The sequence below is a fragment of the Rhinatrema bivittatum genome, chromosome 10 (genome assembly GCF_901001135.1).
Source record: "Rhinatrema bivittatum chromosome 10, aRhiBiv1.1, whole genome shotgun sequence".
Classification (NCBI taxonomy): domain Eukaryota; kingdom Metazoa; phylum Chordata; class Amphibia; order Gymnophiona; family Rhinatrematidae; genus Rhinatrema; species Rhinatrema bivittatum.
Genome location: NC_042624.1, coordinates 8,974,121 through 8,991,208, shown reverse-complemented (window position 1 = coordinate 8,991,208; position 17,088 = coordinate 8,974,121). Strand labels below are relative to the sequence as shown.

The 17,088-nt window shown below is 47.7% G+C and overlaps 1 protein-coding gene across 1 annotated transcript in view; it reads right to left on the bottom strand.

The window, feature by feature from the left end:
• The window catches only part of CDC73 (cell division cycle 73), a 405,302-nt gene that overhangs the window by 357,665 nt on the left and 30,549 nt on the right, over nucleotides 1–17,088 (bottom strand). Inside the window, exon 7 of the mRNA XM_029618749.1 lies at nucleotides 13,102–13,318. Coding sequence (XP_029474609.1) covers nucleotides 13,102–13,318 — 217 coding nt within the window. The remainder of the gene's footprint in view (nucleotides 1–13,101; nucleotides 13,319–17,088) is intronic.

The window sequence follows — 17,088 nt, the reverse complement described above, 5'->3', positions numbered from 1 at the left end:
GGGGGTCACAATCTTTCCCATCTCTCACAGACACACACTCTTTCAATCACAAAGGCTCTTACACCCACAATCTCACCCGGGCCTCTCTCTCTATTTCCTGGAGTTTGTGGGGGGTTCTGTGGCCTCGTCTTCTCTCATGCTACCAGCAGATTGGGATGCCTTGGCAGCCCTGCGGTATTTTTCAATCTCCGGCCGCCGGCGGGATGGGTCTGTTTCAAACCCCATCCACAACCTCAAAAGGTGGTGAGCAACGCAGTTCTTCTGCATTCACATAGCAATGCTCATCTGGGGCAGAGTTTCCCAAACTCCAGATGAAGCGAAAGGAAGAGTAGTGGACATGAATTAGAGGAGATTGCAGAGTTGCATACCTGTAACAGGTATTCTCAGAAGACAGCAGGACATCAGTCCTCAAACATGGGTGACAACATCCGATGGAGCCCAGAACGGAAAACTTGTCAAAGTTTCTAGAACTTTAATTCTGCCTCTTTGGGCATACTCCAGCATGCAGTCTACCATGCATCCACACAGGACCCTCAGTCTTATAACAGAATTAAAAATAAAGGAAGAACAAAACTCACAAAGAGGAGACCCAACTCCACGGGGAGGTAGGTGGGTTTCAAGAGGACTGGCACCCTAAGTTGAGATTAAGATTTCTTCTAAGTTTACTCTAGGCCCTGGTAATTCTTGCCACAGTTTTAAAATGGACAGATTAATCTGTTGCAGTACAAATCCACAAAATTTATTAGGAATGTAATATTTACACAGGAAAAATGTTACATTGGAGAATACCACATCACAGTGGACATACCCAAAATCCAATACAGACAGACATATACTGTGTTTCTACAAAGTCATGGTTCAGTACACTTCAGCTTGACCAGTTTCACTTCTGCATTTTACTTCAACATACTCTGGGGCCGATGCAAAAAATTCACACTGAAAGCGGATGCTGTGTAGTCAGCGCCTGCTTTCATAATGCGCCCCCAGGCACCTCTCCTGCGGGCACGATGCAATATTTAAATTAGGGCTCACATTGTCGCAGCGGCGCTTGCTCGACCTGGAGGTGAACGATAGTCTGCTTCCAGCATCCCCAGAAGCTAACACCACCAACAGAACAGACGGCCCAACTGATGTAGACAGCTCATTGGCCATTGATGCCAATGTATTGGTCTTCCCAAGCCCGAAAAATTGGTCCATCTTGTCTAGCTGGGCCCAGCGTCTTACAGCACCCCCCAGGCAGAAGACACATCTTGATATGTGTGCCTGAGCTTGAGATCAACATGGAGATAGCAGAGGATTCTGGGTTAGTTGCCATCTTAGCCTTTCTGGCTATGTGAACTTTAAATGCCCTACTGAGCCTGACCTGCAGGGATTCCAAGGACACCTGGACAGCAGTTGAAGCTGGTGACAATTTGTGATGCCTATTATAGGGTCACAAGAGCAGAAAGCAGCAGTCAGAACCTCAGGCTAGAATGTCATTACAAGGGCATCTGTAACAGGGGCATCTGTAAACACAGCCTAAAATATACCGATTGCTCTGAACAGCAAGATTTTAACAGAACAAAGGATTATCTCAAGAGTGAGATAATCACCAACTTGGAGAACTGGTCAGGGTAATTTAGGGATAATTTATTATGCTGTTGACATGAGAACCTATGTAAATGATACTCCAGGTAGTCACGCAACTTAAGAATTTCTGACCTAGTACTGTATTGAGAGAAATGGCATCCAGCATCACCCAAGAATACTTATATTGCTCAATAAAAAATTATACTTGCTACAAAATCTAAGTGTAGTGTTCTTGTACCCATGGAGAAGCGTCATAAGGGTGTTTGGCGCATAACAATCTACCATGGGGATCCATGATATAGTCCTTGTGCACCAAGGGTATCGCTTAAAACCGGTCAATGGCATGCCATCACGAAAGAGACACGATGTTGAAATTATAGTAGCAGCAGTTGATAGCAGGCAGGCACCGAACGCACTATCACCCTGGTGGGAGGTAGACTGCAAAAGTAAACTTGCCGATCAACACCGAAAAAACCTGAAACAATAAGGGAGAGAATGGGGGCACCCCCCCCCATCAACGGCATGCCCCTGTGAATTAAATGCTTGCAAAAAACATGAAAATACTCCATGAGAATCTTGCTGCAAGACATCGGGTTCCACGGGAAAGAAGAGACTGAGGAGACCCAGCATGGACGTGTGGTACACTGATTGCTGGATTGTGCTCAGAGAAGCTAAAGCAAAGTTCTCGAAACTTTGACATAAGTTTTCTATGTTGGGCTCCATCCACATTTGAAGACTGCCATCCTGCTTGTCCTCAGAGAAAATCAGGAGATAGTTGAAGAGAAGAGAGGGTAAATTACAAGAATGAGAATGGAGGGACTTGGCATGGGGGAGGAGAGTGGACAAAGACGGGGAAAAGTGGAGTGTGATAGTGAAATAGTGCGCACAGCCTTCTATCCCTTCACCTTCTCTCCATACAACCACACCCAGCTATTCCATACCCTCCTCTCCCACCTAAACCACTCCCATCCTCTTATCACACCCACATCTGCTTCGCCTACAACATCCAGCCCCCAATACAAATGGGGAGAGAGGGTGAGCAGAGTGCAAGAAGGCACACACCTACCCAGTCCTACACTGGAGGGGGTGGCAGCAAAGCAAGCAGGGGCACAGCTCCTAGTTAAGGGAATTATTAGTAACAATAGGCATTAAACTAGTTGCAGGATTTCCTTAAGGAATATATTATCCTGGATCTCTCCCATGTCTCAAGAAGTTCTCCTTGAAAGATGGCAAACTTTTGGATTAGAGGGAAAAGTTGTATGATTCATCTCTTTTCTTAATATAATCCTACATCAGAGCTGGAAAAGTGCATCCACTTGAAGGTCTGTTGAAATTTCATAAATCTTTAAAAAAAAAAAAAAAGCTTGGCTTGTGTTATCTGGTAGTAGGGCAGCAGTTTAGCACTGTTCACACACTGGATGTGTGCGCCTCACCTGGCATCCCCGCAGACCTCCCCTCCGGGGTAGATACTATTGCCAGAGCAATAAAGACTGATGCCGCACCAAGAAAGGAAAGAGCCGTCCTGTCTATGGAAAACACTGTTTACAGTAAGCAATCTGCTTCTCTCAGTGGATAAGCAGGCTGAATTTAGCTGTGCTGTCAATTATGTGACCCTGCAGAAGGTACTTTCCTCCCAGCAAGTCAACAAATACAAAAACGGTTTGGTGCTCTGAGCCGAAAGCTGTCACATGCCAAACCTAAAATTCTGCTGCCAAGCCTCTCACCACAGAACTAACCCCAGATACTTTTCAACCATTTTTTTCCCCAGTGCTAACACAAAAAGTAATATATACTCAATATAATCACAAAAAAAAAAAAGAAAACCTCAGTAATAACTAAGGTCAACCGATTTAAAACTGGTTATGTCAGCTAGTGCCCAACCTGCAGCAGGATTACGGACGACAGCAAGACTTCCTACTAGGACATTAATACTGGCCGATTTAGTTTACAAGTGCCTAGAGTGTGAAGCAGTCCAAGATACCATGGAAGCTTCTGGGCTCTCTCAGCTACTGAACATCAAACCATGCAGGAGACCCAGATTTCACTGCCAACTGCTTCAAAGCCAAAATGGGCACAGCACTATTTAAGAGTTCTTGGAGTAGCTACACTCCAGCAAAACTTACAGCTTTCAAGGTATGCATGCTTCTCAGTCCTACAGCAGGAGTTCCAGTTACTTGAGATTTGTGGAAAGAGTCAGATACCTGCAAATATGTTGTCTCAGCGCTGGTGTTACCGATTGGCTTTCAATCGTCCCTTCAGGACAGATGTGCATTACTACTTACAAATGGTAAAGTGCCAGCTGAATCTCAAAGTTCAGTAATGCTACCCCATTCTTTCACCTCACGCAGTACAACCCAAGCCACGACATCATCTGCCTGGCTGATGAGAGCAATTCAAAATGGGGCTCACTAGAAAAAGCTGAAAATAATTACCCAACAAGGAAACTGCTTATTCCCTCCACAGATTTCAGGGAGTCCACTGGGCAATGTCATCTACTGGAAACTGTATAAACACTGCATCACTGTACCAGAAAAGCACAACCCTTACAGAACTGCAGAGAGCGAAGACGTTGTGATCACCTGGGACAGGCCCATCCCAAAACCGGGCATCGCGCTGATGGAGTAAAGCGCAGCAGCAGCATTGTTGGCAGAAGGGTCTGCACCCAGCGACTCGTCTGTGGACCATATGGAGAAAGAGAAGACCCTCAAGAGTCAAATGATGCAAAGATGAAGGAAAGGTGGCAGTCAGAATCAGAAATAGGATCAAACACAACCCCTTCTAGGCCCACCTAGACACGTTGCCTGTGCATGCAACACCTTATGACTTGAGAAGGAAGTTCTGTGGCACGATGCAAGTATTGAGGGCCTATCAAGGTACGTGCAAAATAAACCCATCTGGAGACATTACACTGGCCCAGGAGGAGAACCCAACAAAGATGAACCACGGGATTCCTCTCACCTCCGCATGTTTTCATATTAAAAAGGAAGATAGTACATCTACTTGTTTGTTCCTTTACGTTCTTTAAAGCGGATTTCATTCAGGTAGTGTAGGGATTTCCCTGTCTGCAGAGAGTCACAATCCAGGGCTCTACCTGAGGCAATGAACGGTGAAGTGACTCGTCCAAGGTCACAAGGAGACACAGCAGGATTTCAACCCTGCCTTCCCTGGTTTGCAGCCCGCTGCTCTAACCACTAGGCTACATCTCCCCCCTCCTCTCTCTGCCTGCCAAAGCCTTCTTCCCCCCCCACCCCCCCCCCACCACTTCCCCTGTTTCAATTTTCTCCAAACATACAAAGATGCAAATATTCTACGTTTTGTTGAGATCTGTGTGACAAGAGAAGAAAAACTACAGAAACACTAGAATTAAAAGAAACTTTCAAAACTTAATACCTGCAATCTGGATTAAAACCTAAGACAGACGAGCAGCTGGCAAACTAAAGAGAAGCCTGCTCAGTAATGCTGGGAGGGAGTGAAGCATGCTGGGAGTTCCAGGCAGGATGTAAGTACGCCCAAGAAGTAATAAAATCCCCTCAGGTACTCTGGTGCTGGATGAGATCACGTGTACAAATACTGTCACATACTCGCTCTTGTCCCCAGACTGGCAATGTATGGAAATATTTTTTTCCATTTTTTTTTTTTTTAAATTATAAGTGGAGTTCTTGCTTCTTTAAATCTGACTCCAGCCATCCATGACAAGATCCTTAAACTATGCTGCCACAACACAAAGTTTACAGCAAGATCCATCCTACCACCACATGGAGAGGATCGGAGACCACAATTTTGTAGCCTCTTCCCGGAAGTATATTTTCAAAACAGTGCTGCCACAACCCCCCCACCGAGGGACTCACTCTCACTGCAACGTCCACCGTAAGCTCCAGTTACAGCAGTTAAGTGTTACTGAGTCTAAAAAAGGTTTAGAGAAGTTCCTAGAGGAAAAATCCATAAACTGCTATTGATCAATAAGCAATAGTAGCTTGAGATCTATTTAATGTTTGGGTTACTGCCAGGTACTTGTGACTTGGATTGGCCACTGTTGGAAACAGGATGCTGGCCTTGATGGACCCTTGGTCTGACCCAGTATGGCATCTCTTATGTTCCCTTATTATGGGGAACCAAACGTAAGGGAGTTGTTTTTTCCTTTGCCTCTGGCCACAATAGGCTCCGGTTGCTGCTGGGCAGTTTGTTGGGGGAGGGGGCGCTAATCACACCTAAGTCTAGAACCAGTTTTAAGTCCCAACAAGGAGCCACGTCCTATTCCAGAAAACATGCTACGGCCCTCAAGAGATGGGAGTTTTAGAGTCGGACTCCCAAAGTGGTTCCGGAAACAGAATTTCTGGAGAGGGGCTGGCCCTGAAAGCAGTTTTGGAGCGGGTCAGTCTGTTGGCAGTAAAACTGCTATCAGTTGAGTGCTTCTGCCTGCAAATATGGAGCCAGTTCAGATGCTATCACGTCCTCCTCCCAACCTGGAGTAACCAGTGCCCCTTTCCCTCTAGAGAGCCTGCAACCAAGCCCAATCATTAGAACAACTAGACCACCAGAGCTAATGTCACAGGATCAATAGCACTTAATGACATGTAGGGGCTCTACATGGTTTGATTGTGTGTTTCAGCTTTGCATATTTACGGCAGAGGCTGAAGTAAAGTTTGCCTCGCACATATACCATTAGAAGAGCAATAGGTCCAGCAGCAAGAATGCTCTAACAGTTTGGAAACCTCCGATCACATGTTAGAGAGAACATCTTTTCAGTTAGAAAAACGCTCCACGCTCCAAAACTTCCAGATGATTCTCTTCCCTTAGATCTGCCCCTATTGCCATATGGCACTCTAAGCACCTGGCTGAAGAGTTAGACATGCTCCTTTTAACAGATACATCTAAGCTGACCATCTTTCTCCAGTCGCCCCTAGAAAAATATATAGGACACAGGCAGCTGCATTCCTGTGCTATCCAGACACAGACTGGGTCTTTCTACCTGTGTTTAAATAGAGGAAGATTGGTTTATTGTGTCAGGTATTCAGGACTTTCCAAACAGAGTCAGAGCAAAAGGAAGAACTTCCTAATCTTGAACAATGAACTCTGGGGCTGAGGCAAATGGAGAAATTTACCTGCTATTAAGTTCACTTAGAGAATAGCCTCTGCCATTAGCAATGGTTACATGGAATAGACTTAGTTTTTGGGTACTTGCCAGGTTCTTATGGCCTGGATTGGCCACTGTTGGAAACAGGATGCTGGGCTTGATGGACCCTTGGTCTGACCCAGTATGGCATTTTCTTATGTTCTTATGATAATTTTGTTTTCTTTAGTGTAGGCAGATGGACTTAGGACCAAATCGGTCATGTGTTCCCCTGCTAGCAGATGAAGATAGAGTCAGGTTTGAAAGCTGCAGTGACCTCAGCCATTCAGCATTCTCTTCAAAAAGCCATTGTGGACATATTAGAACTTGATTAGAATTTGGATACAACTTGATTAAAAACGTGACCAAAAACTGGAGACCGCAACTGTACTCAACCAACATAAGCACTAAAACCCAGTAATACTATAGATACCCTGAACTAGGGGTAGGGCAACAGCTTGCCCGTAATCACATGCAATCAAGATCTGCCTCATGGGTGATTCCTTGGTGCCTCCTCCTGGGCAGCTGTGGGTAGGGATGCTGAGTCCATCTATCTACAGTAAGGAAAACGAAATTATCAGGTAAGTAATTTCTCCATTTCCTTGCGTGTAGCCAGATGGACTCAGGACCAATGGGATGTGCAAAAGCTACTCTACTCCCGAACGGGGCAGGAGGCTGCCAGCAGTCTAGTTAGCACCACACTCAAAGGCTGCGTCCGCTCGGTCCTGGACATCCAGGTAGCAGAATCTGGAAAAGGTGTGTAAGGAGGACCACATCGCTGCTCAACAGATGTCAGTGGGAGACAGTAGTTTAGCTTTAGCCCAGGATACTGCCTGGGACCTGGTAGAATGAGCTTTGACCTGTAGAGGTAAAGGCTTACCTGCCTCTATGTAGGCTGCCCTGATTACTTCCTTGATCCAGCGTGCTATGGTAGCTCGAAAAGCCGCTTCGCCCTGTGAAGAACAAACAAGCAATGTGTCGAGCACTGGTTCTGAACGTTCTAGATACCGCACTAAAAGTCTACCGATGTTTAGATGGTGAAGACTGTAGTGTTCCGTGTCCTTGTGTCTATCCGGGGACGGTAAGGAGATGGATTGGTTCAGGTTAAACTCAGAGTCTACCTTTGGTAAGGAGGGGACAGTGTGAAGCTGTACTGTTCCTCGAGTAAATCGAAGTAATGGTTCCTGACATGACAGCGCCTGTAGTTCAGAGATGCGACAAGCCGAGCATATCGCCACCAAGAATACAGTCTTTAGTATTAATAGGTGTAGTGATAGACTGCGTATCTGTCTGAAGTAAAGCCCTGCCAGAAAATCCAATATTAGACTGAGGTTCCATAGGGGGACCAGCAACTTTAAGGGTGGTTGGAGATGTTCAACCTCTTAAGAAATGGGCTAAGTCTGGATGAGTCGACAGACAGGTTCCGCTCACCTCAGCTCTGAAGCATGAGAGGGCTGCTACCTGGACCTTCAGGGAGGTGAGGGACAATCCTTTATTCAGGCCGTCCTGTAAAGATTTCAGGATCATGGTGATCTTGGCTGTTCTCGGGGACACCCTGCACCCCCGCATCAGGCCTCAAATATTTTTCAGAATCCGTATGTACGTCGGGGCATTGAAAACTTCCATGCACAGAGCAATGTGGCAATTACGTCCCCTGAATATCCGCGCTTCATCAGGGGAGCCCTCTCATGGGCCAGACCGTAAGAGATTAGAGTTGGATCTTTGTGAAGAATCGGGCCTTGCTGGAGAAAATCCCTGTGTGGAGGGGAGGCAAAGGGGACTCTCCATGAGAAACCTCCCAATGTCTGCCTACCACGGGTGCCTGGGCCAGTCCAGGACTACCAGAAAGACTAGTACTCTGTGGTGTTCGATCTTGCCCAGTAGAGGCCCTGGTGGGGGAGGAAGGCATACACTAAGTCCTCCTCTGGCCAGGTCTGGACAAGGTTATCGATCCCTTGGGAGCACTGATCTCGTCTGCAACTGAAGAACTGGGAAGCCTTTGCATTGTGAGATGTAGGCAGTAGGTCAAAAGGATGGGAGGCCCCAGTGATCTACTAGGAGCTGGAAGGCTCTGGTCAACAGCATCCATTCCCCCACATCCAGGCTCTCCCCTGCTAAGAAAGTCTACTCTGATGATGTCCTTTCCCACGATGTGGGAGGCAGAGATCCCTTGCAGGTTTAATGCCACCCATTCCGTAAGGAGGTCTATTTCCAGAGACTTATGGTGGCTCTTGGTTCCTCCCTGGCTGTTGATATAAGGCTATCATTGTTGGTTGCGGACTGCTTGCCCCTGGCTCAACTGCAGGCATGCTAATCTGACCACCCACGCTTCCAGGCTATTTATGTTCCAGTTCACCTCTTCCTCAGTCCATCGTCCCTGAGTTGTCAGTTCCTGTCAGCGGGCTCCCCACCCCTGGTGGCTCACGTCTGCCTTGAGGACGATCCAGCTCGGTGGGGAGAGGCTCACACCCTTGCTTATGTTAACTTCCTGTAGCCACCACTGGAGCCATGAGCATACTTCCATCAATAGGTGGAGGCGAATTGAGTAATCTTCAGACAATGGGTTCCAGCGTGACAGTAGGGAGTGGTGGAGAGGCCGCATGTGTGCCCTTGCCCATGGTACTACTTCCAGGGTACATGCCATGAAGCAGAGCAACTGGAGATAGTCCTACAACCTGGGGCGCATTGTGTTCGTCAGTTGATGTACTTGGTCCATCACTTCCCTTCTCCTTGAGGGAGTGAGGTAGAGGGAGGAAGACCTTGCCCTGCTTGGTGTCAAATCGGGCCCCCAGGTACTATAAGGACTGGGAGGGTTTGAGGCTGCTCTTGTCCTTGTCCATGACCCAACTTAGTTCCTGTAGGAGAGCGCTGACCCTTGGTGGTCACGTGGAGGCTCTCTTCCAATGACTTTGTCCGGATCAGCCAGTCATCCAAGTAAGGGTGCATCAGGATCCCTTCTTTCCTCAGTGCCGCTGCCACGACCACCATAATTTTGGAGAATGTTCTGGGGTGGTTGCCAGGCCGAAGGGCAATGCCCAGAACCGCAAAGCACAGAGAACATTGGTGGTCTTGACTGATTGGAATATGAAGATAGGCCTTCGAGAGGTCCAGGGAGATCAAGAACTCTGATTGCACTGCCATTATGATGGAGCAAAGAGTTTCCATGCAGATGTGAACTATCTGCAGGTGATAGTTTATGCTCTTGAGATCCAGGATGGGTCTGAAAGAACCCTCTTTCTTGGATACAATGAAATAGATGGAATAATGCCCATACTTATTTGGGGTGTAGGTACTGGCGTTATAGCCCTCAGACTGAGGAACCTTATCAGTATGGATTCCATTGCCAGTTTCATGTGCTGGGAGTGGTAAGGTGACATGAACTTGTCCCGAGGAATACTGCGAAATTTCAGAGAATAGCCTTTTCATATGATGTCCAGCACCTATTTGTCTGACAGGAGGGCTGACTATCTTCTATCTCCTTGCCCCGGGGATGGGTCAGCCCAACTTCATTGAGAAGTTCGGGTCGAACCTGCTCCTCTTTTTGGTTGTCAGTTCCAAAAGGACAGATTCCCGAGGAACGAGATGACAAGTTTCTGTAGGGTCGGAAGCGCTAGGAGCCCCTAGTCCAACCCCTCATGGGTGAGAGGTCCTGTGACCACTTTTTCTCATCTTCCAGTAGCTGGGGCACTGGAGATTTGCTCCACTTACTGGCAAGCTTTTCCAGTTCATTTCCGAATAGGAAGAAACCCTTAAAGGGCATCTTTGTGAGGGTCACGGACCAATTTTGCAGCCATAGTTTCCTTCTGGCTGCCACCACAAAGGCTACTCCTCTGGCCAAGGTACACACCAGGTCCAAGCTTGCATTCACCAGGAAGGCTGTGGCGAGTTCGTCTCGTCGGCGTGTGCCCCTGAGCTATTTGCCTCTCTCTTGAGGAGCAGACATGAGCGAGCCACCAGAGCACAACAGGAAGCAATCTGCAGTGTCATTGCTGTCATGTCAAAGGCTTGCTTAAGGATGGATTCCAACCACCTATTGTGAGCATCCTTCAAGGCCGCTCCTCCCTCTACAGGGATAGTTGTTCGCTTCGAAACGGCACACACCAGGGTATCCACTTTGGGAAACGTAGACATTCCTTGACCGCTGGGTCCAGAGGGTACAAGGTCTCCAAGGTCCGACCTCCTCCCATGACAGGTCAACCAACTCCTGGATGGCTTCCAGCATCGGGAAATAGAAAGTGGCCTTCCGTAGAGACACCAGGATGGGGTTCTTCTTAGGTTCTGACATAAGGTCCATGCCTGGAACTCCCAGAGTTTTCAGGGTCTGGGAGACTAGGGCCAGTAATTCATCTCTGTGGAAAAAAAACAAAGCATAGTCCGGAATGGCTCCAGGCTTGGAGGGATTTCCCTGTCCTCCAATGAATCGCTGCCATTTGTGGTATCTGGGTCCCAGTCAGGGATACCCTTGGTGACATGAGGCATGTCCTGAGGCCTCGTGTCAGAACTGGGAGGGAGAGGCCTTCCCAGCTGGGGCTCCGCCTGGGCAGGGGTTGATTGTGCATGCACAAAGGCTTGGAGACCCTGGAAAAATTCCAAACAAGAGAAGGTCGCCGGATCCATACTTAGCCTAGGAGGGACCGGGTAGGCACCGCTGAACTGCCCTCTCCCAGGGAAGACACAGCCCTGGAATTGCTGAAGTCTGGGGTGCTGCCCAATAAGGTTCATGGCTGATCTATCCTCTGAGATGAGCCGGACTTGGAAAAGTTCTAGGAGTCCAGCCTTCCCTGGGCATCCTCACAGTGCTGACACAGGCAAGAATTCCAGACCAGACTATACAGTCCTAATATGGCAAGCATTTATGCACACACTAAGCACAGAGAGGGCCGGTCCGCACCACACATACCGACAGATGAAGGAGGAAAATGGTGCTGCACCAAACAGTGCACAAGATGGTGCCGTGGATTGCCATGTGGAGAGTCCACCGGGTCAGAAGCAGGGCCTAGCCCATCGGGGGGGGGGGGGGGGGGGCCTCAACCCGCTCAGAAACCCCCTTTCCTCGCCTGAACAGGATCGGGAACTATGTCAATAAGGCACGCTGAGCAAGGAGACCGGAGGAAAGACTTACTGAAGCCCTTCCACATCTCTGGATTGGAGTTCTTCTCTACTTACTTGGTCTCAGCGCTTACTGGCTGAGTACAGAGATGGTCTCCGGCTGCAGGGGGAGAGGGCTTAGGCCTTCACCGCCACGCTCTGCTTCTGCACCTGCTGCCTTTCAGCTGCTTCAGCAGCAAAGTCCACTCGGAGCTAGGTACCGGACCAATGCCCACCTCTGAGGGATCTCTGAAATCACCTCAAAGTCTCAACTGGGGGGACCCTTAGGTATCACCACAGGAGAGCAGGGCTCGATCTTGCTTTCAATTTGAAGGTAAAATTCCTCCTTTGAATTAGTACTACAATCCCACTAACATCGCTGCTGTTGTAGGGATAGTGTCTGCATCTACTAGGAGACTGAGAAATACTGAATGGCTGAGGTCACTGCATGGTATATCTAGGGTGACAGCTTTGAAACCCGACAGTCTCCATATGCTAGCAGGGGAGCACACAACCCATTGGCTCGGAGTTCCTATATTTTTCTAGAACCTGATCACCTTGTTATGATTTTGAGAGGCAAGGCTCCAGTTTACTGCTGGAGATTGAGCTGTGTAGGTCGTTGTATGAGTTTAGATTCTGTATAAGTAAATTATAGATCTCTCCCTTTTTCTTTGGACTGAATATTGCTTATTTGGTTATATATGTGATGTTTTTACTTTTTGTTTTTCATAGTCATGTAATATTTACCCTTTCAAATATTTGAAAATGTGTTTAAAAAATTGGGCCCCTCCTGCATTAAAGCAACTCTCCCCCAAAGTTACCTGTTTGCCAATAACAAAACAGACCTAAAAAATGAGACATTCAATTTTTTGTTTTCTATTACCAGAACTCAAGAGCTTTTTCCTTTAAAAATTTGGGTAAGCATTCTGGTAATAATGGACGAAACCCGTCAGGACCGATGTTTCCTGTAAGCTGTGTGCAGACTGAAGCAAGTGCACACAGGAACTCAGGCACAAGGAACACACGCTGCTCAAAGGACACTGTGCAAAAATCTGTACGCTATGTCGCACAGGAGAACTGTTTTGCATGCACGGCCCAGAAAAAGGTTACAGGAAACATTGGCCACGTCCCATTCCAAGCTAAGATGCAAAATGTTTGGTGCTGGGCATAAACCCCCATTCTTGGTGCACACTTCTCCCACAACACAAGGGTGCATTCCTCATCTGCATTAAAAAAAAAAAGCTGGCACAGCACTAAGGTTTCTGCATAGACAATGGGGAGGAGCTTATTTATAGTGCATTGGAAGTGGCTCTCAGGGATATATGAGCCCTTACTTTGCCTGTGCTTTGCAGAATGGTCGTCCTCGTCCGCCACACTCGCTCCCGGCTTACGATGTCCCGGGTCACATCCACCTCCGCATCCACAAAGCTTCTCTGCTTCAGGGCAGTGATGTCATCGTCCAAGTCTGTCTTGATCGTGGATCTTTTCTTTGCCATGATTTTGGCTTTGATGGCAGCAATTTTTTCCACCGACATGGCTTCCGACAAAGATCTGAAACACAAAGCAAATAGTCGACATACCCCTATTTTCTGAAAAAGTGAAAAAAATAAAAGATACCAAGTGCTAAAAGAAGATCATTCTGTTAGAAAACACTTCCTCCACCCGACGCCTTATAGATGATTCTTCCTGCACCGTGCAATATGGAGCACGCGCACATACACACGAAGGGGTCTCCGAGTCAGCAAATAGCCACATGGGAAACATTACTGGGCCTACTTGCAGCTTTAATACTGTAACCATTACACATTTGTTAATTAATAAAGGACTACCAAGATATGCGTCTTCCTTTTTTGCCCCTTTTAGGGGCTGTGTTTTATATCTGCTCTATAAAAACATTTGGAAAAAACGCCAATAGTTTCTCAACAATTACATGAAAAGCGGAAAAAGAAAACATCTTAATTAAATTTTAGCTGTCAATGTAGAAATCGAATGTCTTTTGCAGTTATTGCTACCTTCCAATTACCCTTAGAGTGCTCCTGGTTAGAACAGGGCCATAAACAGACAACACAATCTGATAGGTTCATGTACTTTTAGATGTAATGTGTCACTATGAGGCAAGCAGGAAGTGCGAACTAATGTTTGATAGAGATCTAGGTGGACCATGAAAATGCTCCAGGGTCTGCACCACAGAATAAGTGACAGATGGAAATCTGCACAACCTAGAAGACAGACATTCCAATACCTCCAAAAGGATAAATCTTGGTAGTAGTAATGGAGAATTACTTACCGGATAATTTCATTTTCCTTAGTGTAGACAGATGGACTCAGGACCAATGGGTTATGTGCTCCCGGGCTAGCAGATGGAGACTGAGTCAGGTTTCAAAGCTGACATCACCCTAGATGTACCCCTGCAGTGACCTCACCTATTGTGGACATACTATTGAAAAACTTGAATACGATTTAATAACTTGAGAGCTTGATTAAAAACTGGTGACTAACTGTACTCAACCAAACATAACTGCTGAATGCCAGCAATATTACAGATGCCTAGACCTAGGGATGGGGTGATGGCTTACCCATAACCTCTTTAGGATCGAGATTTATGTTCGATTCCTTGGCACTGTTCATGGGCAGCTGAGTCCATCTGTCTACACAAAGGAAAACAAAATTATCCAGTAAGTAATTTCTCCATTTCCTAGCGTGTAGCCAGATGGACTTAGGACCAATGGTATGTACAAAAGCTACTCCCAAATGGGACGGGAGGCTGCCCTTGGTCCAGTTAGCACTGCTCTTGCAAAGGCTGCATCTTCTCGGGCTTGGACGTCCAGGCAATAGAACCTGAGGTGGTGTGCAAGGAAGACCATGTTGCTGCTCGGCAGATGTCGACAGGAGACAATAGCATAGCTTCCGCCCAGAATACTGCCTGGGCCCTAGTGGAATGAGATTTAACCCGAATGGGCAAAGGCTTCCCTGCCGCTACATAAGTTCCTGTGATCACGTCCCTGATCCAGCGAGCTATGGTAGCTCGCGAAGCTGTTTCACCTTGTTTCCTTCTGCTGTGAAGAACAAATAAGTGGTCCATCTTACTCACTGGTTCTGTACATTCTAGACACTGTACTAACAGCCTGACATTTAAGTGGCGTAGGAGGGGTAGTCTTCAGAATCCTTGAGTTTATCTAGGGATGGTAAGGAAATGGACTGGTTCAGTTGAAACTTCAAGACTACCTTTGCAAGAAGGGACTGTGTGAAGCTGCAACCCTCCTGGAGTCAACTGCCTATATTTCAGAGAAGCGACTAGCCAAGCATATCGCCACCAAAAATACAGTCTTCAGTGTTAACAAGCATAGAGAAAGTGCACAGTGGCCGAAGGAAAGGCCCTGCTAAGAAGTCCAATACTAGATTGAGGTTCCATAGGGGGACCGGCCACTTCAAGGGTGGTCGGAAGTGCTTAACTCCTTTTAGGAAATGGGCCAAGTCCAGATGTGTCGACAGGTGGGCTCCATTCACCTCACCTCAAACAGGAGACACCCCACCTGGACCTTCAAGGAGTTGAGGGACAATCCTTTGTTCAGGCCATCCTGTAAGAATTCCAGAATCATGGGGATCTTTGTCGTCCGAGGGGCCACCCCGCATTCCTTGCACCAGGCCTCAAATATTCTCCAGATCCGCACGTACACCAGGAGCATCGAGAACTCCCGTGCATGGAGCAAGGTGGCGATTACGGCCACCGAATATCCATGTTTCATCAGATGAGCCCTGTCAAGGGCCAGACCATAAGACAAAACAGAACTGGGTCCTCGTAAAGGATTGAACCTTGTTGGAGGAGGTGGTCTCTGTGCAGGGGGAGGGAGGGGGCTCTCCACCAGAAGCCTCCGTATGTTTGCATACTACGGGCATCTGGGCCAATCTGGGGCCACCAGAAGGACCAATCCTCTGTGGTGTTCGATCTTGCGTATGACCTTGCCCAGAAGAGGCCACAGAGGGAAGGCATACAGTAAGTCCTCCTCTGGACAGGTCTTGACAACAGCGTTGATCCCTTGGGAGCGCAGATATCTACTGTGACAGAAGAATTGGGCGACCTTTGCATTGAGAGATGTGGCCAGTAGGTCGACGGATGGGAGGCCCCAGCGACCTACTAGGAGCTGGAAGGCTATAGTCAACACCCATTCCCCTGGACCCAGACTCTCCCTACTGGAAAAGTCTGCTCTGACATTGTCTTTTCCCACAATGTGGGGAGGTCTCGGATCCCTTGTAGATTTAGCTTCACCCATTCCATAAGGGGGTCTATCTCCAGAGACACTTGGTGGCTTTTGGTTCCTCCCTGGCGTTTAATGTAAGCTACCGTTGTTGCATTGTCCGACATCATGCAGACTGCTTGTACTTGGAGCCTGTGGCTGAATTGCAGACACACTAAACAGACAGATCGGGCTTCCAGGCAGTTTTTGTTTCAGCGCATCTTTCTTGGTCCATCGCTCCTGGGTTGTCAATTCCTGACAGTGGGCTCACCACTGGAGGCTCGCGTCCGTTGTGAAGACTAGCCAGTTTGGTGGGGATAGGCTTACACCCTTGCTTAGATGTACTTCCTATGGCCACCACTGGAGCCGAGAACATACTTCCATCGATAGGTGGAGGCGAATCGAGTAGTCTTAAGACTGTAGGTTCCAACATGAAGCTTTGGAGTGGCCGCATGTGTGCCCTCGCCCACGGTACTACCTCCAGGGTTGATGCCATCAGGCCGAGAGCCTGAAGACAGCTTCACACCTCGGGGTGCATTGTGTTAGTCAACGACACACGTGGCCCATCAGCTTCCTTATCCTCGAATGTCCTGCTTGGTGTCAAACCGGACTCCCAGGTATTCTAAGGACTGGGAGGGCTTGAGGCTACTCTTGTCCATGTTCACGACCTAACAGTTCCTGAAGGAGGGATGTGATCCTGCTGGTTGCCTGGAGGCTCTCTTCCAACGACTTTGCCCAGATCAACCAGACATCTAAGTAAGGGTGCATCAGGATCCCTTCTTTCCTCAGTGCCGCCACGACCACCATAACTTTGGAGAATGTTCTGGGGGTGGTTGCCAGTAATATGAAGGTAGGCCTCTGAGAAGTCCAGGCAGATTAAAAACTCTTCCAGTTGTAAGGTCATTATGACGGAGCGGAGAGTTTCCATGCGGAAGTGGAATATCTGCAGATTACTATTGACACTAGAGGTCCAGGATGGGCCGAAACAAACCCTCCTTGTGTACAATGAAATAAATGGAATAACGCCCCATATTTTCCTGGGGACAAAGGTACCAGAGTTATAGCCCTCAAACTGAGGAGCCTTAT